At 49.2% G+C, this 23627-nt stretch overlaps 6 protein-coding genes across 6 annotated transcripts; 3 read left to right on the top strand and 3 right to left on the bottom strand.

The window, feature by feature from the left end:
* Positions 1-397: 397 nt before the first annotated feature.
* On the bottom strand, positions 398-6560 carry RIM15 (protein kinase RIM15; the record flags this gene model as incomplete). The annotated part of the gene is made up of 2 exons (XM_033568899.1): positions 398-5926; positions 5991-6560. The coding sequence occupies 2 exons, from the start codon at positions 6558-6560 to the stop codon at positions 398-400; spliced, it is 6099 nt and encodes a 2032-aa protein (XP_033427705.1).
* Positions 6561-10187: 3627 nt separating this feature from the next.
* Positions 10188-12326, bottom strand: ATNIH1004_004228 (GMC family oxidoreductase; the record flags this gene model as incomplete). Its single annotated transcript, XM_033568898.1, has 5 exons — positions 10188-10291; positions 10345-10843; positions 10907-11798; positions 11851-11880; positions 11950-12326. The coding sequence occupies 5 exons, from the start codon at positions 12324-12326 to the stop codon at positions 10188-10190; spliced, it is 1902 nt and encodes a 633-aa protein (XP_033427704.1).
* A 588-nt stretch (positions 12327-12914) lies between these two features.
* ATNIH1004_004227 (uncharacterized protein) lies at positions 12915-13454 on the top strand (the record flags this gene model as incomplete). The annotated part of the gene is made up of 1 exon (XM_033568897.1): positions 12915-13454. One exon carries the CDS (start codon positions 12915-12917, stop codon positions 13452-13454), a length of 540 nt encoding a protein of 179 aa, XP_033427703.1.
* Positions 13455-13710: 256 nt separating this feature from the next.
* On the bottom strand, positions 13711-15001 carry ERG26_1 (C-3 sterol dehydrogenase/C-4 decarboxylase; the record flags this gene model as incomplete). Its single annotated transcript, XM_033568896.1, has 2 exons — positions 13711-14373; positions 14426-15001. The coding sequence occupies 2 exons, from the start codon at positions 14999-15001 to the stop codon at positions 13711-13713; spliced, it is 1239 nt and encodes a 412-aa protein (XP_033427702.1).
* A 690-nt stretch (positions 15002-15691) lies between these two features.
* ATNIH1004_004225 (uncharacterized protein) lies at positions 15692-18383 on the top strand (the record flags this gene model as incomplete). Its single annotated transcript, XM_033568895.1, has 9 exons — positions 15692-15802; positions 16016-16075; positions 16126-16258; positions 16288-16555; positions 16608-16847; positions 16906-16964; positions 17043-17080; positions 17313-17465; positions 17541-18383. The coding sequence occupies 9 exons, from the start codon at positions 15692-15694 to the stop codon at positions 18381-18383; spliced, it is 1905 nt and encodes a 634-aa protein (XP_033427701.1).
* A 2281-nt stretch (positions 18384-20664) lies between these two features.
* ATNIH1004_004224 (uncharacterized protein) lies at positions 20665-21162 on the top strand (the record flags this gene model as incomplete). The annotated part of the gene is made up of 1 exon (XM_033568894.1): positions 20665-21162. One exon carries the CDS (start codon positions 20665-20667, stop codon positions 21160-21162), a length of 498 nt encoding a protein of 165 aa, XP_033427700.1.
* Positions 21163-23627: the final 2465 nt, after the last annotated feature.

The raw sequence follows: 23627 nt of genomic DNA, 5'->3' as shown, positions 1-23627 counted from the left end.
CTCATACATGGTTTTGCTCTCGAGAAGCCTAAAAGAACAGGACAAAAGAAACAGTGGTCTGTGCCACGGACAGAGCATAGAAAAGAAAAGTCCAAAGACAATGAAAGAATGGAAACTCAAACAACCTGGTTGAGACGATGGCGCTCCCAAACGCCCGCTTAGCCGAACATGTGGGAAAATTCGATAAATCAGAATGCAAGACAGGCAAAATGCATATCGAAAAAAAGAGTATTGGATGGAAAATCCGAGGTTACAGAGAACAATAATGTGCATAAGTCAACGAGTATGGAAAAGATATCCAGCCGACGAGCCACAACTGAGAACGCAAATAAACTCCGAGGCAATAAAGACAGCAGCCGTCTATATCTTGTACTCCATCACATGGCAGTAGCTAGTTCTATCGCCCTGGCTGGCGAGGTCTGGCGGTGTCTTCTGGATCTAGACCGAGGGAAGGTGTGTGTATTGGCCGAGGTGTGGCTTCTGCATCAGTGCTTTGGATGATGTCGTTGTCGATATTAAATTCTGTCTCACTATAGTCTTTAATAATCATGACGGATGGAGTGTTCGGATTAGTCGGCGTGGTTTCTAGGCCGTTGTCGCCTTTGGTAGACTCGGCGGGAGGCGTAATGTGCCCACTGTGAGAAGTCTCTATGTTGGGTTCGGTTTCGGACCCTGTAGATTCTCGGGTAGTCGAATGCCTGGGACTGAATTTATCTTCGACTGATGCAGCCTCCTCGGGAATCTGGAGTCCTTCGAAATTGTCTTCCAGCCTCACATCACAAGGCGATCCAGCCAGATCTCCAGAACCACCAGAACATCTAGCTCTAGCTCTCTCCAGTACCTCCCTTTCTTTCTTCAACAGCTCCTCACTACCGCTGACCACGCTCCCTCTGCTGTTTGTCCTCATCATCTCGATCCCTAGTTTAGAGCCGGGACGATTAGCGCGGCTCCGCGGACTCTGTGCACGCAACTGAGTAATTCCAAGCTCCTCATCTTCATCATCTCCAGACTCTACACATTCGTAGCGCTTTTTCTCTAACGATTCTCTCTTGGCACGAATGGCTTCACTAGAACGCTGTTTGCGTGGAACGACTAAGCCAGAGGGGTTCATTTCGGTGGGAACTGAGGCGTGTAGTATCTGTGGAAGAGGTGCCACGTTCGTCTCTGGTTTATTGTTGTGTTCAGGAGTTTTTGGAACTGTAGTTGCACCTTCAGAAATACCTAGTCCGCTTTGACTTTGATCCCAATCATCATTCTGGCGACCCAGAATCATTGGAACATCCTCGGCTTTGACTGACTCTATGTCACCGCATGAGCTACTACCAATTGAGTCCTGGCGACTGGATCCCCGGTAAGAGCTCGAAAGCACTGGCACGAAGCCAGATGAAGTTGTTGAACTAGGGCTATGATCCGTCGGTGCAGCAGAATGGCGCAGTACAGAGGGTGGGAAAGGTAGCGGCTGTGAAGGATGATAATCCTTCGGGGGAGGTTTCCACTGGCAGAACCCGCACAACAACTCCGTAAATTTGGTCAGGGTCGGAGGTTTCTCAACGAGCGTATCAAAATGATGAGTCTCGGGCAGGTCCTTCAAATAGCCGGTAACTGCAATTATTGGTGTATGTCGATTAGCGCTCCGCGTTTCCCGCACCATACGTGCCACATCTGCCCCATTCACCTGGGCCAACTTGTACTCAGTCAAAATGATATCGAATCGGACCTCGCTCAGCGCATAGCGCATAGCCTCTGCACCATTTACGGCTGTAATGGTGCGGCAACGAAGTTTCTCAAACAAGCGTTCCATTACCAATCTAGAAACCGGATGGTCCTCACAAATAAGCACGTCCAGGGGCCGGAAAAATGGCCCCTCGGGGAAATTGATCTGTGAGAGACGCCTTGAGCTGTGACGCCGTCGTTGCACTTTGAGCAAGGCCTTTGCACGATCTTCGTTGTCTGAGGAGGAAGGGGAAATATCGAAAAGCTGGCTACGACGTTTGTAATGGCCTGCAACATATGATTCTTTTGCTAGGGAAGATGATAGATCTCCATCCTGTGATCCAATCGTCTGCGACCTAGTTCTTGTCACTGGGACACTGCCTTGACGTGGTGGAGCAGACGGCGTCTTGTCAGGTGAATTGGTAGTAGGTCTGGTAGTTTTGATCGGCGATGATGCTGTGGAGTTAAATTTCAACGCCGACGCACGATTTTGGTCTGCGCTACTGGGCTGGAAAGAACCACTAGATTGGTAGGAGTTAGTTGAAGAAGACCCGGAGGTCTTTCGGCGCTCATGGTTGTGGTGACCCGTGCTGAATTGCACCAGGAGAGGGGACGATGGTTGCGATGGGCGACTGGGAGACGAGTTGGCTTGGCTTAAACTTGACGGAGAAGACGGTCGGTTGCTGCCCTTACTGTGCGACAATGTCCGCTGCAGCGACATGGGCAATGGGCTTCCCTCCAGAGAAGGCCCGAAGGATGATGGTGCTGGAGGAGGGGGTTGAGATACTTGTCCCTGCGGCGGAGGCGGAGGCGGCGGCTGCTGTTGTGAGCCTGAAGGGGCGATTTGACGTTGCTGTGCCTGCATTGCCTCCTGACGCAGTTTTTGGATCACGTCTTTATTGGCCTTTTCAAGCATTGGAAGGTTCTTGAAAGAGAAATTTCCAAAGTCGTCAGCCAAAGTCGGCTCGCTGAGCCTTCTACTACGTGACTCGCGCACATGAGGCGGAATGTGCAAAGGCATCAGCGGCCGTTTCATCGAATTGACGTGCGAGCGAACCTTGAAAAGAGCGTCATGGGGTCGGTCTGGGTACGGCCCGGTTGTCAACGGATGCGGGGGTGAGCTGCCGTCTTCGTGTTCCTCGGTGAAGGCCTGGAGTGTAGCACCACGGGGATCGAAGTACTCAGTGTCTTCGGGGTTCTCGAGATTGGGAACAAACTGAGCTTTGTCCTCGAGTAACGTATCCCAGTTAATGTCCGAAAACCATGGGTGGTGTCGAATTTCGGCTCCTCCATTGGGGAATTTCTCATCGACATTTGCTCCAATTCGCTCGCGAGGATTGATCGTAATCAGTTTATTCATGAGATCAATAGCGTCTGTAGATGCCAATTCCTCAGCATCCTCCGGCCAATTGATCCTCCGATTTAAAATGTTATCAAATACTTCATCCGGGGTGCCTGCATTGAAAGGTGGATAGCCGAACAAGAATTCAAACATAATGCAGCCAAGAGACCACCAATCACTCATTTCGTCCTGGCCCACGCCATTGATCGTCTCCGGCGCTAGATAGTCTGGAGTGCCAACAAAACGCCTGTTGTGGTCTTCTGGATCGAAGAGCGCCGTCAGCGGAGGCATCATTCCCTGTTGCAGGGGAGTATCGTGTGGAACCGAATTGCCATGGCTTAACGAAAATGGATATAGCTGAGGGGATTCGCCCGGCTCGCTTGGGCCCTCTTCCTCAAGAAAACCACTTGAAGAGTGCCCAGGAACCGGAACAGGCAAAGAACACGTTTCGCTTCCTTCGTTAAGCGACAATGTTTGAAAAATGGCGTTCAAGCTATCACTTCCTCCGCTATCACTACGATAGCCCGATGCTCGGCGCGAAGTCTGTCGGCTAAGCCCGCTGCTCTGATTCAGGTTGAAGTAGGATGGCTGAGACATACTGCCGGCGGCGTCTGGGGTGATCAAGGGCGTAGAGCCTGGCGAGCCGTTGCCTTGAAAGTCAAAGGATGCCGATCGAGAGGACGCTATGGATGTAGCACGAGGGAAGGGTCCCTGTTTCAGCAGATCAGGAGCAGGCTCGTTCAAGCTCTTTAGAACGCGCTTCTGGCGCCCGACCAAACCCATGCGGGACAAGCCGAAATCGGTGAGCTTGAGATGACCGGTTTGATCGATCAGAAAGTTATCCGGTTTGAGATCACGGTGAACAATACCCCTGCCATGGAGGTGCTCGACCCCAAGGACTATTTCTGCAACGTACTTCTTGGCCCAGTCCTCGGGCAGACCACCCAAGACTTTGACAAGCGAAGCACAATCCCCCCCATTCAGATACTCCATTACCAAGTAGAGATATTCTTTGCTGGAAAATGTCCAATACAGTTTCGCAACAAAATCGCTTTCGCCCTGCCACATCATAATCGCCCGCTCAGCCTTCACATTGGTGACCTGGTTCTTGGCGACCATGTCTGCTTTCTTCAAAACCTTGATGGCAAAGTACTCGCCGGTGGTCTTTTTCTTGGACAAATAAACACTCCCAAAAGCACCTTTGCTTATAGGCTTAATAATTTCGAAATCTTTGATAGACTGTGGTGCTGGACGTGGCTGCGGCTGGCTGGCCGAGGTCAAATGGGGAGAGACTGGCGGCCGCGCAACATCAGATGAGGTAGCTGAAGATTGTCGGCGATGATGGCGGTAGTGAGGTTGGATTATTTCGCTTGCATTCGTTAACGGTGACACAACAGGAGAAGGCAAGCTTTCCGCGCCGCCGCTGGAAAGGCGAGGTTTGGGCATCCGCAAGGGAGAGTGTGGCCCTGATATTCTGGCAGGAGAATGCTGCCGGTGAGGGGAGCTGGACAGGCCAGGGAGAACGAGGCTCCTGCGTTTGAGGCTCCGGTCAGACGACGGTGAATCTGTTCGCACGGCACCAGGCAAAGCAGAATAAGGGATGCTGCTATCGCTGTTGTCACCCGCATCGAAATCTGCCGACGAAAGAGCTCGGCGGGAAGGCTGAGACGTCCCCAGCACACTGGCCATGCTCTTGTGAGAGCGGGGAGTGGGACACTCCATTGGACTATTAGATCCAGTAGACACGGCCACCGACGAGGTCTTCCCTTCAGAGAGGTACGGTGACTGGATTCGATCTGGGGAACTGCGCATCGACATCGTGAGGGCGGACATAGTCGGAGGGGGCGGCAGTGGCGCTATCTCTCGAGATAGTTTCGGACTTGGGGCAGCGGCGGTAGTGTCATCTCTGGGAGAATCGTCGTCTGAGGAGCTAGAATCGCTTAATTGACCGGCCGCTATGCGTTCTGCTTTACTGAGAGCCTCTGTGATACACTCTTCTACTAATACCGTGTACTCGACTCGAATCCGCTCTGCATAGTCCACAATCCTGCGATGGCGAATCACCGCATCTACTTTCGACTTGGAAACCCGCTCGGTGTCCATACACAAGGCAGCCAGACCTTGTTCCTGGTCCAAGGTATTGGAACTGGGAGATTGCCACTGGAGGACCTGCGAAATCCGAGATTCTGACTGCGGAGATAGGGTTCGAAAGTCATCCCCCGCGTCCGTTCGGGTTTCCTTAATCATAGGCATATTGATCTCCAGTGCCGTGTCGCACAGGTCCAGGATAAGCTCGACTACCCGAGACAGTGGCCGCCGCACAGCAAAAGACCGACCCCGAGCGTGTCCAATTCCCGAGACCGAGTGGTCCCTGGATCTAGGCGGAGTGCCCGGGGCGGAGCTTGAATTGGAGACCGATCCGGATGACGGAGCAGAAGCAGTGGGAGACGGACCAATAGGCAGGCCTTTATACTCCGCCTGAGGTATCGCGGCCGAGTTGCTATCACCGAGCACGAAGGGCCTGCCTTGTCTGTTCTCCAGAGTATCTAATACCTTCACGATTGCATGACGGTGTTCATTGAGATTCTCTTGAGAAATCTGGACATCCATCTCGGCGCGATGCTCTTGCAGGCATAGGTCTGAATGTTTCTCGAACCACCAGGGTGTGATCTGACGTTCGCAGATGCGACATAGGACGGGGCTAGGGGCGGGATATTTGGAGGGGTCAGGCTCATTCGCAGCTGCTTCCGCCAGCGTCGTCAAGTAGTTGGCCAAGACCTCTGCGCCGACACCCAAAGACTCCACTAGCAATGGAGGGAGGTCGATGGTGACCTCCCTTGGTTGGGTGAAGGGCCGTAACATCCACATGGTCTGTATGCCATCCAACCGTCAGTCAGTCCCTACCAGACATCTAAAAAATTTGGGGCAGACTTACGTGGCCGACACCCTTCGCAGTTCGATCAAACGCCATTATCCCCTGTCCTTCCATGTTCAGGACGTCATTATTGCGCTCGGGTTCAGTAGGAGGCACCTCCTGGTTATCTGAGCCTTCAGTTTGAGCAGCACTCGGAGCCTCCGGCTCGAGGGGTCGTGGCTCCGGCGAATACTTCAAAACCGACTCGGGGCCCATGAACAGTGCGAAGCGAATAAAACGACTGCGAGAGTCGTCCTCCTTCAAGGACTCAATCGCGTTCTGGAAGACATCCCTGTTGTCGACCAAAAGCTCAGAGATCATGCGGCCTTCAACATCCTCCGCACGAGTCCCCACGACCTGTTTCCACGACGGACTAACCCATTTTATGCGACCATCCAGATCCAAATCAACGATGACATTCAAGGTCTGCTCAGCGGCCTCCTTCAAATCCTCGCGTTCTTCTTGCATGTCGTCGGATACCGAGCGCAACGAGGGAGAGCAATTCGGGTCGACGGGGCGGGCCTCCTGCCTCAAGGCAGTCACGGCTGGAGGAGCAAGAAACTGAGCATTTTGAGCGCCATTGTCCGCCATGCTGAACAAACAGTACCACTGAATCGATGGAAAAGTCACCCAGACGAGTAGGCGGGAGGATGGAGGCCACCAGCAATAGCCCAAACGATAAAGGTGAATCAACAATAGACAAATGCTAAACAAAAAGAAAGAAAGTCCTAGCAGAACCGTCTGCTGGGCAGAGCGGATGCCCTTGAAGTCGATGTTATGAATTCATCCGCCGCATCAACTAACTGGCCATGGCTGGAGCGCGGGGAGGGGGGGGAGGGGGGTGAGGCGGAAACACGACAGGAAGAGCAGCCGTCACCAGGAGGGCGCCGCAAAGAGGATCTCTGTAGTTGTTGTCGTCGAAGTACAGACTGGACAGGAAAAAAAGAACCTGCTCCGTCCTTCAAAAAAAAAAAAAAAAAAAAAAAAAAAAAAAAAAAAAACCCCCCCCCCCCTCAAAAAAAAAAAAAAAAAAAAAAAAAAAAAACGGACACTCCCTCACGTAAGGACTAATAGGACTGAAGGACGAACAAGAAGCGGCTATGCGGGGGAACGGCGCGACGGGCGTCAACGCGAATCCAGGGTGATCGACCGAGTCAACCCCAAATGAGGTTGACGGAGGAGTTTGGGAAAGAGTCGAATTCTCGGTTGACGTGTCAAGGGAAGAAGAGACGAAGGGAAAAATGCCAGGTGATTGAGAGAGGAGAGGAGAGGAGAAGAGGGAGGGAAGAAAAGGCGGAAGTGAAGTGGGTAAAAGCCGTTCCAGAGTTCAAAGTGAGGCAGGGAAAAAGCGGGAAAAGCAGCAGCAGAGAAAGGTCTACCGCATCGATAAATTGGTCTGGATTGCGTGGATTTTATCCGGCTGCCAGAGTTCTGGATTGTTTCTCTTATCATATCTACTGGTTCTCTTCTACATCGAACACTACACGTCGAACAGACTCGGCATCGTCATCCATCGATTATAAAATAACGTAGATGATTCGGTGTTTCTAGCTCGGCCGGATTCCCATCGGTCCATCTCATGATCCTGGGTCCAGTATTCATCTTATCCATCTATTCTACCTGTTCCACCACGCCACTTCCGTCCTAACTGTTTCCCTCTCGGGAGGAGAGATAACCTGCATTCACTCCGTACCTCCTCCTCCTCCTCCTTCTCATCTTCCTCCTCATTACTATTGTCTGGATCGTGTCGGCCTGATTCGTGATTCGTTCGTACCTTCGTCCCCAGCGCTGGAAGATCGGTGGAATCCCGGTCTTGTCTTTCCCCTCCTTTCTCTGCTGCATCTCGCCTACACCGTGGCCGCTTTCTCAGGCCACCATTATTTTGTTGTGATATGATATTATCCAACCTTGACTGGCTTGTCTAGCATCGCCATCTAGAACGGCTTAAGAGATCCTCACTACGAGCCATAACGCCATTAGTAGTAGTCTCGTAGTCTCCGTCTCCCTACTCGTTATAACGTCAATTCTGTCTACCTCGAATTAAGACCTTTTTTTTTTTTTTTTCCCTTTTCTTTTCTTTTTCACTGGTTATTCTCTCATGATCAGCTGGTCAAAAAAGTACCACACAAATGCCTCCGGCGGAGCCACCGGGACGTCACCGCCCATGCCAAGGTGCTTTTTCGTTCCATGGAACGGGTTCTATCTTCGAGAAACTCAACGGCAGATTAATCGGCGTTTTCAACTTTCTGTTCCTTTATGTTCTTTTGGTTTTTTTAAATTTATTCGTTTTAACGGACCCGGCCTCGGACGATGTAGGTATGTATGGAGTAGGCACGCTGTAAAAAGACATCATACACCCTCATTGGAGATAAGTAACATGAGGATGGACTAAATGGGGATTTGTTTCAACCATTCACGTCTCTAGGGTCTTGGATGCAGAGGTCGTAGGCCCAATCAACCCTCTAATTTCACCAGGGACACGATCCGGCCGAAACATACCTACTTACATATCCCAGTCCAAACATAACTAATCCCATTCACTAGACAAAGGAACCATATTCTAAGAAGCCTAAAATTGAGACCTGGTCGCTTGATGTACATAGATAGGGTGATGGGATTGGTTTGTTCTAGCGGATATTTTGCACTTTTCCACGGAACCCATCCAGCCAGTCACTGCATCCTTCGATGCTAGGAATGATGTTAGTTGGCGGACTCTGCGGGGTAAGCCCAATGGGTGGGGGAGTCCAAGAGTTTATTAGTAGTTGATCGTATTGAAGAAACTAACATCTGCAACAGACAGGATGACCTTCCTGCTTCCTGCACCGTCCATCTGATTGATGTCTGAGAATGTCTTCAGCACTGAGTCTAGGTTAGTAGATAATAAAGAGTAATGGATGTTAAGTACATAGGTAAGTTTGTATATTTTAAAGATCGACATACCCCTTTGTCATTCCAAGACCTGGCCTAGAATAGCTGGATTCCATTATGTCATTGTGAATTTACTTTGACACGAAAAAGGTAAATAAATAATATATATGTGTGTGTGTGCGTGTGTGTGAGGGAGAAAGAGAGGCAAATCCTTTCCAGTTGATAAATGGTATAGCCTACCCACTATAACTAGACAACCTTTACTATTCATGAAGTAATAATACATATCCACCAACTTCCCCACAATATCCACCAACCTGCATCGTCAATCCTTACCTGACTGGACAACGATAAGACCATGATCGGCTGCTGTTAGCGGAGAAGAAACAACCAGCTGGGATCGAGGGGTGCGGCAACAGTAACAATATTGGATGCTGCAGCCCACCCAACCTACGAAAGTACATACATACATACATACATACATATATCCATCTGCACGTTTTGGTTCAGAGTACAAGAATCATCTGACACGGGGTTGATGATGGTTGATGGCTGATTCCATGGATTGACTCTAGATATCCTACTTCCATAGTTTACTCTTTCCTACAAGGCACAAAAGCCATATATCCGTCCTAACTCTTTTCTCCTTACCTGATCCAATGGACCCTTCATGATAAGCTTCAATGTAATGTCTGTGGTATGGTCACCTGGTCGACCGATCAACGTGGCTCTGGGCGGAGTGAGCCATTTTCCTGTTCGACTCTGAATACATGGGTTGCGCCATGTGTGTCGGCCGAAGTTAGACCTCAGTAAAAGAGAGTTAACTACCTATGCTTTAGGGCATTGATATTGAAAGATAAAATATGAGATTTTGGACATGGATGACTGAACCTGTTACATGTGTCTATATCTTAATAATTACAAACAGAACAATCCGGATAGATACATCCCAACTATGGAATCGTCCTAGGGACATCATAGAGGAGACCCACCCCATGTTGCACAGACTCCACGTCTATCCTTGCAGCAATGCCGGATTTGTTTGTCCCTTGGTTGGTGCAGCATGTGAGGTTATTGGTCCGGCAAGCATCTTGGCGCCGTGATACATTAGCAAGGTGCATTATTGCATCAGCTTACATACCAGCAACACTCCCATCTGAAGTCTAATGTGGGAGAAACATTGGCTAATAGAGTCTCAGATGCTGACTTCTAATTTGTCCATGAACGAGCTAGGTGGATAAGTCTGATTCACAACAGTAGCCCTGAAACATGTAACCAATACATAATGCCATCCGCTCCAAGCAATATATAATACCAAATTAATTCCTCGTGCGTCACCTTCAAACTAGGTCAGAAGGAAATCTGCAGCTCTTTGTAAAGGAGGAAGGACTTCCCCCAGATATCGGCATCAGGGTGGTGGATGATGTCAGCTGCAATTTTCTCGGCAAGCATGTCTGGAGCTGTCAGGGAACTATTTTATCTAGGCGCATGGAGAGTGCACACATACAGACGGTGGATTGAGGATGCCCAGGACCCAAAACTGGCATGGAACTAGCATCCACAACTCTCAACCCCTTAACCCCAAAAACTCTGGCCCGGTTGTCAAGGACGGCCATGGGATCACTGCGAACTCCCATTTTACAAGTGCCGGCAGCGTGGAATATAGTCATCATTGTATCTCGGATGACGTTGAGGATCTCACTGTCAGACTGGAACTGGCTCCCGGGGAAGTACTCGCCCCCAACCACTATGGGAGCCATGGCTTTGCTCTGGAACATGTCGCGGATCCTCCGATATGTCGCCACTGCTATCTGCTGGTCGGTTTCTGTCGAAAGCCAGTTGGGATTGACCACCGGCAGGACATCCGTATCGGTAGATCTTATGGTGACATTTCCGCGAGAAGTCGGTGCAACAAGCGAACCTGCAATTGTCGCATATTGCTTGCCACTCCTAGGTTGGAAGATAGGGTTCGAGAAGTTGCCAACAAAAAGAGGCATGGAAAGGTACTGAGAATTCAAATGTTTAGCGATACGTCACTGAAAGGTGAAGTGTAGCGCCCAATTGCATACCTCTATCTCTGGCCAGTCACTCGGGAACCATGATAGGTCCTTCTGTGCCTGGGCCGAGAGCAAAGATCGCAGGTGGTCTGGTAGCTTCTCAAATGCCAAGTATTCACATCCTGGGTTTGTCAATAGCCCCTGGTGGGCGGTAAAATACTCGAACATTTGTCCTAAAAGATACAGGCCATCGGTAGTGGCCTTGGAATACGTCTCTAGATCTACCTGATAGGTTGGTCCAAAAAATATGTGATCCCACATCTCTTGGCCAACGCCCGGAAGATCGACGATGATGTCTATACCATGTTCCCTGAGAGTGTTGGCTGGTCCAATGCCAGAGACCATCAAGAGTTGGGGAGATTGGAAAGCACCTGCGGATACAATCACCTCCCGTGTTGCATTCAAAGAATATTTCATTCCCTTAGTCCTTACTTGAACTCCCGTCGCTCGTTTACTCGAGTCGAAGAGAATCTTCTTAGCAGTGGTTGTCTTGAATATCGTCAGGGTTCTAAGACGCCGCAGGGGCGACTTGGTAGAACGCAAGAACGAAGACTCGGAGCTGCTCCTCGTTTTGTCGGATGGTCGTACAGTATAGGTAGTATACTGAGAGCCTAGAAGCCATCCGCTGTTGAAATCTCGTGTTTCATTGATCCCAACGGCTTGCAAGCCAAGCTTCATCCAACTTGGAAAGGACGCTACATATATGGGATATGACACGTGGAGAGGCTGACCGTCTTTATCAAATGGATCTTCATCGTAATCCATCGTGGCATTCGAAGGGCGCACATTATCATCAGGAGGAGTGAATTTTACTGTTCGTTGGAAGAACGGCAGGGTGTTTTCAAACGTGTAGCTTTGATCGTTGACGAGGTCAGCCCACAGCTGCATCGATCCCACGTTCGGTCTACCACACTTTCGTTAGCTTAGAGCTCGATAGACTAGCCGAATGCGCAAACCTTTGATATATCATAAAATTTATGGCCGACCTGTATGAAGGCAGAGGACATCAGCATTTGGGGAACAGCATCATTCAAGGAACCAGGAAATATCCATACGATCCTCCCAGGCATTTCCCCCTTTCATAATGGACGTCACGAAAGTTCGTACCAGAGCTACCCTTGATCACAAACCCCCAGTCAATGGACGTCTTTGTGTCCGGATTGGATCCTGTGCTAAGCAAGGCGGCGGCTGGAATCATTGTAATGGGGAATTCAGTCTCATAGAACTCTCCAGCTTCCACCAGGGCCACGCGGAAACTCCGTTCAGCAAGGCGCGCTGCTATTGTCATACCGGCCGTACCACCACCGACAACAACGTAGTCGAAGGAGGCATTAATCCCGGGTATACCGGTTAAGGCACTAGTTTTCTGCTTTCCGGGATATCCTGCACTCGGCCCTGGGAGAATACTCAACAGAAGAAAGAGCAGAAACATTTCATGCAGCAGAGAAGAACAAAGGAGAAAAGCCATGGTCACCGATTGCTGGTAAGCTTCAAGAAATCAGGCTGTAGAAAGGACATGAGTGGATTATGAGGAAAGGAAGTGAGCTGAACTAGTCAGGCATTGTAGGGCCTACATGGTTGAACTGGGACCAGGAAGGAGACTTTTGCTCCCGTTGGAGAAGGTACAATGCACCCACAGAGATGACCGAGATATATTCAACCTATTTGATGTAAAGCGATTGAGCTTGGTCAGTAAGTGACGCTCGCTGTAAGATATGAACTCCGTAGAGGTACTCTGGCGGGGATAATGGCATCCATATTTTCCTTCCCCTAATTCCAACCGTTCTGGCTGTATTAACCATCAACTTCCCATCAATGGTTCAATAAAAATCGTAGTTTTCTACAAAGACATCTAAACCAATTCAAGCAAAAGATATACGAAGCAAACAAATAATCCCCCATTTGCAGAGCCACAGTGAATGACCCATAATACTAGCTCCAAAAAGACCAACTTACCAAATCACTTTTCATACTCTCCAAAGTCTCTCAACCACCTCAGAGCTGATCAAAGTCCATCAAAATGTCTACTACTCATTTCTTCGACGCCTTCCCGAACTTCAGATTCAACCCAAACGCTCCAATAGGCACAGAGTTTCACCGTCTGGCGCAACAAAGGAACTGGAGAAAAGGTTCGAAAACTTGGCGCAGGAACTGGAACTTGTACATCAGTTCAGAGTACGATAGAATCATAGGCCAGGCACTCCCTGCTGGGTTGGAAGATTGGCAGGATTTGTGCGATGAACTTGATCTGCAAGGATCATTCACGTCGATCACCAAGTGTAAACAGGTACGTATTCAATCTCTGGGCTATAGCCGTTACTTGATCAAAAATGTCTGCGGGAACATCCCTGACATGGCCAATTCGGGTTCACAGGCCTTGTCCAGAGTGCATGTGAACATAGTGGACCTTATTGAGTGTCGACAGATAGGCCGGAGGCCACGAAAGTTCCCCAATGTTAGCGCCCTCGCGGATTATACACAAGAGACCCAGAGGTTTTTCAGAAGAGATGTGGCTAAACAGGACAAATTGCTTCGAACGCTCCTGAGGAGGTTGGCGTAGACGTGAGGATGGCTATCTACATCTGATAGTGAAGGACGCATAAATGGGGACTGAACTCTAATCCCATCGATATTTGCGTGGCATCGATGTCAGTCGTATATCGGATACTAGAAATCTTCATGTATCATCAACAATTCTATCCTGTATTTATGCATCAAAAAAATATGACAGATGAATATTAAGGTCTGAAAGTCGGATGATTACTTATTGTACAGTATGTATGAACCATATATTAAGATCAGAGCCACCTCCAGAATCACTGCCCCTTCTTTTCGGCTTCCTGTCGCTCCCGTTCCACCACATATCCAACGGCACGGGCAAGGCCCTCATCCACTGGAACAATGGGCGTGTATCCCAGTCTGAACTTGGCTTTATCGGACGAGTAGTAGCGTGTCATGCAGGAGTATCGGACCACCCGCCTGGTCAACCGAGGAGTCTTACCGAATAGCCCCAGGGCCGTCTCGGCCACGGCGCCAATGGGGCCTAAAAGACCCTCAGGCAGCTCCCACACCTGATGGGGCTCAACCACCTTACCCGCCAACGCCCACGCAGCGCGCGTCATATCCCAGAAATAAACCGGCGAATCGTTGGTAACGTTGAATGCCTCCCCATCGACCCGCTCATGGTCTAGCGGCTCACCCTGCCCCGAATCATACCGGGTTTTGGTAGCAAGCAAACGGTAGGCGGCAAGCATATGGGCATATGCAATGTTTCCCACGTACGTAAAATCAAAAAGGTTGTTATTCTCACCCAGTTGCATCCGCAGAACCGTAGGGGAGGCCTTGGACGAGTGTTCCAGGATCTTGTAGGTAAAGGTAGTGTCTTTCTCGCCGTAGATACCGGCCGGCCGGACAGCGCAAGTCAACATCGACGAGGGGGATTTGCGATTATATTTTAAGACTAGCTCTTCTGCGTCGGCCTGAAATAATCAATTAATTGTCATCAGCATTTTGCCTATGAGGGCAACACACCTTCGTCTCCGAGTAGTACTCGAGTTGTCGCTCTCCTCTGATATAGGGCCATTCCTCGGTTACATTAACCAGGTCGCTTTGCGTATCATGCACCACAGAGCTCGAGCTCGTGTACACAAAAGCCCGGCACTTTCCGCCCCATTCGCCGTGAGCGCCGCCCGCGACCTCCAATAATGTAGTCGTTCCCTCCACATTCACCCTCCGCAGAAGTGGCTTATTTCCTTCCAATACATTTGGTGTGGCAGTATGGATAACGACATCCGGCTTGACGGCGCGGAAAACGGACAGCATGGACTCCACCGACGTGATGTCGCCATCATAGTATTGGGCACCAGGCAGTCGGTTGTTGGATGTTCTCAAGTCAACAACCGCCACCTTCGCAATGCACCTGGGATACCGGTCCTTCAACTGAGGGTAATCGAAACGCGCATCCCCCTTCGGCTTGGGGAGGGCGACGCTGGGGTCGGACTCGGAAGGGAAACCGAGCAATTGATCAACAATGTGCCAGCCTACAAACCCGCAGCCACCGACCACCAGGACGGTCCCCAATTCCATCGTAGGGCGCTTGTTCGACATGACGGTGGTTTCACGATTCGATCTGGTCCAATGACAGGTGTGGTGGAAGAGGCGAGAGAAAATGTCGAGGTCGCCAGGGGAGAACGGAGCGAGTCTTGGGTTTGAGCGCGAACTGAAAGTTTGGGGGGGCGAAGCTGGGGCAAGCTCGGACCACCTTCGTATATTATTACGACTAGAATAAGAGGACCTATGGAATCGAGGCCGAAAATGACCACTTTTGCCGCCGTTTACGGCTGCATTTCCACCTGTAACTTAGCATCGAACCGTCGCTCTCTAGCCCTCTCACCTGCTTTGCACCACACTATTCTGTACCCGCCAAGTCCTGTTTAGTCATGATGTAGACGCCAACCTCAGCGAGTACTCTGTTTCAAGTTCCATTCTGTTCAGGACAACCAGAGAGCGGCCGAAAGTGGCCTCCTTTACAGCCAAATCCAGCTCCCCTCCAATTTGGACCAGTCGGGCGCCGTACAAAATGTCGTTCTTCCTCGCTTCACTCCCTTCCCTCCCTCCCAACTGAGTCATCCCCCCTCAACACCTCTCCTTCCCGAATCCCCCAGTCACTCGGACCGTGAACAGCTGCCAGCAGAGCCCCCTCTCCCTCATATTTGCATTTAATATCCCGGATGCGTCCTTCTCGTGTCCCCCCTGCTAATCATAACCAACACCAACACTGGACCGATCCAATTCTCCATGGCGAACTCGAGCCAGTCTCGAGCATTTCCGCAGCCTTGGATGGCTCCCCTCAAACTTCAAGCCCTTGACACTCAAGGGCCTTGCCGTGGTCGAGCGATACTAGCGGAGGTATGATATCTCCCCGGACTGCACTAGAGACCGCACATCCTTAACGTATTCTTAACACAAACAGATTCTGTGACCATTCGAAAGTGGACTACATGGAGTATCTACTCTTGGAGGGCCAAGCGATCTACATGAATTTCTTCGATTGGATGTACAGGACCTCGCAAGAGAAAAAAAATTCCGTCATATGATGAATACTGGCGACGACTCTGTCAGTATTTTGGCCTGTTTGCTCGACGTCGTCCGAATGATAACATCTATAAACAGATACGACGGGTACGTGTCCATTTTTGGTTCCACATCTACTAGGCTAACCTCGAGGACAGTTTCTTAATCAAGTATTCCCTGCCGAACACATGATCCCAAGGTGTATGAAGGATAAGAACACTCTGGATATGGATATTTTCTGTGTCCTCTATCGTCATCACTGGACACACTCGAGATTTTTCCGCCATGGGAGTATGTTTATTCAATTTGGTACAATCCAGCTCTGGTCCACTATTACCGGGACTCGACCGGTGTACTACTTCCGCAGGATGCCTCCCCGGCCGCCAGACCATCCCTGGGCAAACGGAAACAGGAGGTGTCTTCCCAGAGTGACCTTCCCAAACACGTTTCCGTGGATACTCTTCCGGACCCTGTCTGCTACCGCGACATTGAGCTCTTTTACCTTAAAGACCCAGATGGCAAGCGCGATGTCCTTTGTGCCATCATCGAGTTTCGCAATCTTAACAGTCGGCCAGAAGGTGCGAATGGGTATGGCCCTCCGAGCATACCAAATTATTCTGGCGCTAGTTGTTCTTCTCAGAACCAAGTTCTTTATACACGGTGATTATCAACTAGCATACTACCTAATCACCCAAATTATCTCCTACGCATTTCGTGATGGGGCATTTCTCAACACTGCGTTGACACCGGACCTAATATGGAGGCTGCGAGTTCCAAAACGCCTCCCGTCTCTTCCTCTCCGGTGGAAGCCAGAGATGCTCGATATTCCCCTCCTTCGGTGCGTTGTACGCACCCCTCACGGCGACGAGATCCATAAGTCGTTACCGATGACATATGATTCTAGTACAAGTGCTCCAAAAGTTGGGTCGAGATGCAAGATTCGAGGACGATATTGTCCATTATAATTATCGACGCTGGGTTGCCAATGAAGTTAACCGTACGTTACCTTAACTGAATGCAACTATCTCTGCTTTGACAAACCCTTTTCATCCTGTAACTGACTTGTCGACTATAGGGAACTTTAAACGAGCTAGGAGCGGCAAAGAGTGCTCGGTCAGTCTGGCAATGTAGACTAAGAAGCACTACCAGTCACAGTTTATCGGACGCGGTCTTCTTCGACTCGCCGGAAGCATGCTTAGGAAACGGGATCCCTTAACCACGTCGTCCGAGCTTACCGACGCTCAGCGACGTGCTATCTGTCAAAAACCCGAAATCCTAGTGCTGAGACGAGAGGGAGCTGATGGAGATCACTACATGCAAACAGTGCAAAATAGTGTTTGTTTAGCGTGTCATTTTCCCGCGCTGGACAGGCAGGGCATTTCCATCTAGCGTCCAGAACTCTGTTTTATTGCCCATGACAGTGCATTCTTTGCCTGGAGTGATGGACGAGGCATACCTTCCGCAATGGGGCCAGTTACCCGTCGAGCAGTACTTCATCGTGAGTGTTTTGCGCCACTATTGTTGTTTCTCCTGGTAATAGAAGGCCGAGCGTGGCTAATATCTTATAATGAAGAAACACTGGGATCACTCCTCATCTGAGCCCACTGGAGACCAGCGCCTCCGACTGATCCACCGGTTCTTAGATCTAGATGAGATTCCGGGGGAACTGGACCCTACTTATCATGCCTCGGAGACTTACGAAACACCGTCACGTTTCCCTACGGCCCATGAAATTGACACTATCCTCCGCCCCTGGCGCTCTGACAACCTGCGGAAGATAGCGTGGAGGATTTGGGGGAGTGATAACAATCAGTTGATTTTGTTGCGCACTCACTATAATGCCGATGACAACGACAAGATCACAGAATTAGTAGGGTCCGATGAGCTCGACGAGGAGGATATAGCCTGGTGGGCCCTTCTTGATAATCCCGAACTCTTCAATTTCGGCGACCAGTGGTGGCGAGTCTTCGATATCTTGCCAGAGTTAGCCGGCCCTTTAAATGGTTATAGCCGCCTGCCGAACCCAGAACATATCTCACGGGATAGACAGTCTTTCAAGAATAAACTACCGACCCTCAAACAAAGCGACGAATGGAGGGCGGATCGTGATAATTATATTGAAAGAGAGAGTGCATTCCTTCGGCGAACAGCTTCAAAGGGCTATTTTGCTATTGCGGATCAGGAAGCTTTTGAAACGGATATGCTACGGTTAATCTATTACGACGGGAAGATGAATATTGTCCAAGAGACCCGGATAGAATTCAGTGAGCAGACATTTGCTGATGTTGCTGTTGAATGGGAAGAGTTGTCGCTTCCTTCTCAATTATGGGAGGACGGAATGACTGGTGAGAAGTATCGAGTGAATGGGGAGCTAGGAAGGGAGTTATATCAGCTAGATGAGGCTGATCTGGAATAAGGATGGGTATAAAGAAGTCCGACGGCCATGTGAGCGTTACTAGCGCCAATATGATAGCAGGTTGGAATCAACGTACAAATTCTCCCGGACCCCGGCTAGGATGCGTATTGACGGGTCATAATACATCTGGTAAAGTCGCTCCCTCCAGAACAGTTTACGGTGACCTCCTTCTATATATATAGTGTACCAATCCTCTTAAAAGAGCTCACAACTTATGGTCTCAATTTATAGTCCAAGAATAGAGAATGTGGGGAGTTTTCAGGTGTATAAACAAACTATCCATGGGAGATTTGATCGTGCTTCCTTCGTTTACGTTCTCATCTCCTCTATTCATCTCGGAAGCGCCTCAGAGCGTAAATTGGTCCTGCGACGGGTACGTCGCAACGAGGCAGCCCATGATTATATAGGAGTACGTCCGTCAGCACGGGTAGGAATCTTATAATAGTCTTTAAATTTCTACTAGTAGAATAAGAAGGATTCGAATCCTTCCATTAAAGACTTTTCCCACACCAATTCGGAGGACGACTGAGGACTTCGCTCCCTCGCATGAGACCCAGCACGAGAACCGAGACTCGGAGACGCCTAAAGGCAATATTGGCTCTACATAAACAATATGATGTGAGGGAGAAACTATGGGGACCTCCGGCTGGTGATGATAAAGCGGATAATTATTTAGGCGAATGTAGAAGGTAATGGAATGGCTGAGTCTGTGAAATTTGAGTCGCTTTGTTTGGATGCAATCTGCTGCGCCAAAGTGGGGAAGGAATAGATTTTGTCCAATTATAATCGAGAATTTGAGGAGGATATGATTGGCTGGGTCTGCCTCTCTTTGAAAGACGTCAAGACGCAGTATGCTTTATGCGGTCAGTTAATGAAGTGAAATATATGCTTTTAATCCCAAATCCCATATATTCTGGCGAACAATCCGAAGCTCAAGTCTATCATTCACTTTACGTGACGTAAATGATAACTTGTAGAGGCCTGCAGAAGTAGAGTTACCAAGCATAGAAACATTGCTCTTCAGAACTACCACTGTGGTTTGCAGATGTTTCTTGGGGCTCTCCCGAATAACATTTGAGATCCCAGGAACGAGGATATCGGTATTTGAGAATAGTCAGGTAGCTTCCAAGAGTATCAGTGTTCACAAGCTAGGCATTTTCGGTCTAAGAACATAGCCTACGTCCAGACGCATCGTCAACAAATTCTGAAAGTTTCCTGTGCAGATATCCTTTGGAACAAAGCCATTTTTCGGCTCCTTGTCGATGGTAACGAGCACTATACTAGACTATTTCCGTAACAGTCCATCTTAGGGAGACAGGGTCAGGTCGATTGGATGGAGATTTCTCCGAATCTGCAGAAGTGGCAAGGTGAGCTAAGACACGGGCGCCATTGGCTTCAGTATTCGGGGCCATTGTTGCATGCCCGGAGCGAAGGTAGTGAGGCGGCGGTACGGCTCATTGCCACGGGATCGAGAATACCTACTGATACAAACGCGGTCGTGCCACTCCTGTCTAGCGACATATGGAATGATGTGCGGGTTCCGAGATGATATGGGTGCGGAAGCAGCGCGCAAGAGATCGTGGCCCACGTCTTTGTAGACTGCCCACCGTTAGAGACGCATCCATAGGGGCCCCGGAGGGAAGCCGGGGCGTATTCAACAGAGTGTCCATAACGGTAGTGGCTAGCTACGAAGATAAGATAATGCAACTGATACTGCCTCACGACTCACGAGCCAGAACGGTCAAAGCAGTGCTGAACTTTCTATAGGCATCGCAACGATTGTGAAGTCGCGCGCTACAAAGGCAGATTAACAACGGGTAAGGCAGTTAGGCCAGACTATGACTTGGCGAGACTCTAAATTCGTTTCAGGGATTGGCACAGTTCACATGTACATACAGGGATAAATTTTAGCTGTGAGAGCCTGCATATCCGCTCTTGACAGTAGATGATAAACCCTCACCCTCTAGGCTGGGAAGAGATTCATATTTTGGTCCTCCTACTTGACTACGAAGGTCAGCTTTAAACTCCGGTTGTTCGCCACCTTTTTGTTGGCACTCTATTTTTATTTTTATTTTTATTTTTATTTTTTTTTTTTTCAAATTAAATTATGGTGAAACAAGTCATGTAATGTGCCAGAACCTCTAGGAAGAAGTTGCTTCAAAATATGATTGGTTGATGGTGATACTATCTAAGTTGAGTGGATGCAACAGAGGCGCTAGGCCTAAATTGGAGGCGGTAGCTTCGACATAATGTCTGTAGTAAGAGGATGGTGTCCCTAATTATGAGTTCCTGGACGATACGATTCCTTCGGGATACGCCGTCCAGGTTGCACACCATTCCCCCCCAAGCAAAGGGCAGACTCTTCTACGAAAACATGCCGGGCGTAGATCCGATGATAACAATCGTTAAGATCAGCGGCCCAAAGGCAGGAGACGGGGAGCCCAGTGCGTATATCCAATGGTCGCAGTCTCTGAGCAGGGATCAGTGGCCCGACATCTGGACTGGTTCGAGGACCGTGGCTTTCGATCCCTCTTGGGCCCTCGCACCCCCAACTTGTGGCCATCTGGGCTTACAATCCAGTACGGCCATCGATTCCATGTATTTGGTCTATAGATCAGAAACTGCTTTTTTCGAAGAGCATGACGCGCAAAATAGAAAGTTTAAAGGTAGAAAACTGAAAAATGCTGCCCTAAATCCACAACCCCCGCTGCCGTCCAGTTATTCCCCTCGATTTTGTCTTACTCTCAAGGACCTCCTCACGGGTACCAAGGTTGGATAGGTGTCCTCAGATTTCCTCTTTCGGGGATTCTCGTTAACCTTCAACTTAGACATATCAACTCCGGCTCCATTCTGTCCTGCCTGCGTGCTTGCTACAACCATCAGCCATGTATCATTAAAGTTTGAATATAATACATACAATCAATGTATCTTGCTCTCTCGCCGTATACAGGAGTGTCCGTTTGCACGCTCACTATAATCTATTAGCAATGGCCACAAGTGGAAAGACAAGTGCTCTGCGTACCATCAACGTGAACCGCGACTCCAAGAACATGGATGGCTCGGGAGAGCTAGATGCAGTCCTAGCAGTGCCCTCACTCTGAGGGGCTGAGAACTCCATATGCCAATGCTGCGCTCCTTTTCTGACCCCGAACATTCCCTATTCTCCTCCAAAATGCAGATAGGATTCACTGGAGAGCCATATGGGGATACAGCGACAGTACTAGCCTCCTTTGATCTCTCAGGGATTTCAGACATCGTATCCCCGTCTAGAATATAGATGGGATTGTCGGGGGAGCCACAAAGGCTCCCTGGAATAGTGCTTGCAGCCTTTCCTTGTCTTCAAAATCAATAAGAATTGGGTTATCCAACGAGCCTCCGAGTTCCATGGTGATACCTTTGGTCACATGCAGCCCTTCGGAAGGCAGGGACTGTGTCATTATTGTAAGAACAAGGGATTTTGATGAGAGGCCTGGGAAAGAATAGTTATTGAAAAGACGAGTGCAGTCTAGCTGAGAAGGGGGAGGAGGGGCCTTTTATCTCCTTCTCCTCCTTCTCCTCCTCCTCATACCTAATACGGCCAAAACTCCTTAGTGCTTCCACTGACACCAATATCAGACTCACAAAGGATGGGCCATTGGGTGTGAATCAACTTCGGGCCCAGGGACTGTCGTCATGAGTTGTCAGGCGGTTCTAAATTTGCACACATACAGGTGGCTGCGACAGAATAGCAAGCACGCATAACCTAGACAAGTACTTGGTTGGTTGTTATGCTTCCAAAAGATCGTCGCACGTCAATACCCATGTCCAAGGCAGAATACCTGTGCCGTGACCATGCTTCAGCTTCATGGACAATTCAAACGATTGGTTCACGGCGCTCCCGGTGGTGAAATAGCACTACTGTTTAACTTTTCAGGGGACAATTATATCCATGCTCAAGGCAACAATTGCTTCAGTCAGGATGGAACAGAATCAGCCACAGGTTATTATCATTTCGCGTTCCAACAACGCCATACACTGCTCTTAGTTAGCACCATAACGCTCAATCACTAAATATAGAAGCTAATTATATCCCGTCTTTCTTGGAAACTGCCTGGCCTGCTATATAAAGAGAACCACTTGTCAGGTCATTCTTCTTCACTACTAACCTCTACCACTTAATTCCCCTTGCATCTCTTCAGCCCATTTCATTCTTGATCATGTCTTATACTTTCAACATCTTCAGCGACGTTGTCATTACCTATACTCGAAACAACAAGCAGAGACACATGCTCGTCAAAACTTCCCTCAAGAGGGCAGTGAGCCCGAGAACAAATGCTTCGAGGAAAATCACTCGGAGACGAGCAGAGGTAGGATGAGATTCCCGGATCTATTAAGAAGATATTATTACTTTGATAGCAAGCTCAACGGATATTGAGACCATGCCTAATAGCCTTCCAAGTGGCTCGCATACTTCCAGTGACAGCGTCCAGGACAACGGTAAGTAATAGCCTCGGCAATTGGAGCACAGACGCATTAATATATTGCAGAAAATCTAGCAATCAAGACATACGTCTGCATACTCTGCAGCCACGACAGCATTGAATTAGTCTTAGGCTGTGGTCATGCCTGCTGTTCTGCATGTTTCAGCGAACACTTTCATAAGTACGTTGTTGAAATGAGCCAGGTCAGTGACGAGCGCCGACGCCAGCATCTGAAAAGTCACATGTTGCCTCCACGTTGTCCTATTTGTTCGAAACATCTCCCGGGGTGTTACGAGAGCCAGCATCAATTCGAGATAGAGGGTTTTTACTTTCCTGTTAGATGCCTTGAGGTCTGCCACCAGAACTGTTTTGCGAAAGGATACATGGTGCAGGGAGTTTTCATGAAATTTCCCTCTTTTCAATCACCATAATGGCATTGCGACTAGACTAGGCTTTTAGGTGGAGTGTAATGTTCTTTATAGTTTAACTTACTCGGCCGTTGAAGCTCTTATAAAAGCATAATGATAACCATGTATTCGACAGCCACACTTTTACCAAGCCTGAAATCGTGGTGCTTCACGAGAAATCGGATTTCTCGTGGTGGTGGATACCGCATGAAGGCCACGCTTTTACCATACCTTAGAGAAATCGTGGTGCTTGACGAAAAATCGGATGGAGCTTGCGTGGCTGTAGCAGAAACTCCGAATTGTGGCCTTGTCTCTAGTGAACATAAGCGTCTGAGTATTGAGGCCTGAGGGCTACCTTCCTTGGACTAGCCACCTAG

The sequence above is a fragment of the Aspergillus tanneri genome (assembly GCF_003426965.1).
Source record: "Aspergillus tanneri strain NIH1004 chromosome Unknown AapTan_3_pilon_pilon_pilon, whole genome shotgun sequence".
Classification (NCBI taxonomy): domain Eukaryota; kingdom Fungi; phylum Ascomycota; class Eurotiomycetes; order Eurotiales; family Aspergillaceae; genus Aspergillus; species Aspergillus tanneri.
Note: the sequence above shows the minus strand (reverse complement) of the source record. Positions and strands in the feature narration are given on the sequence as shown.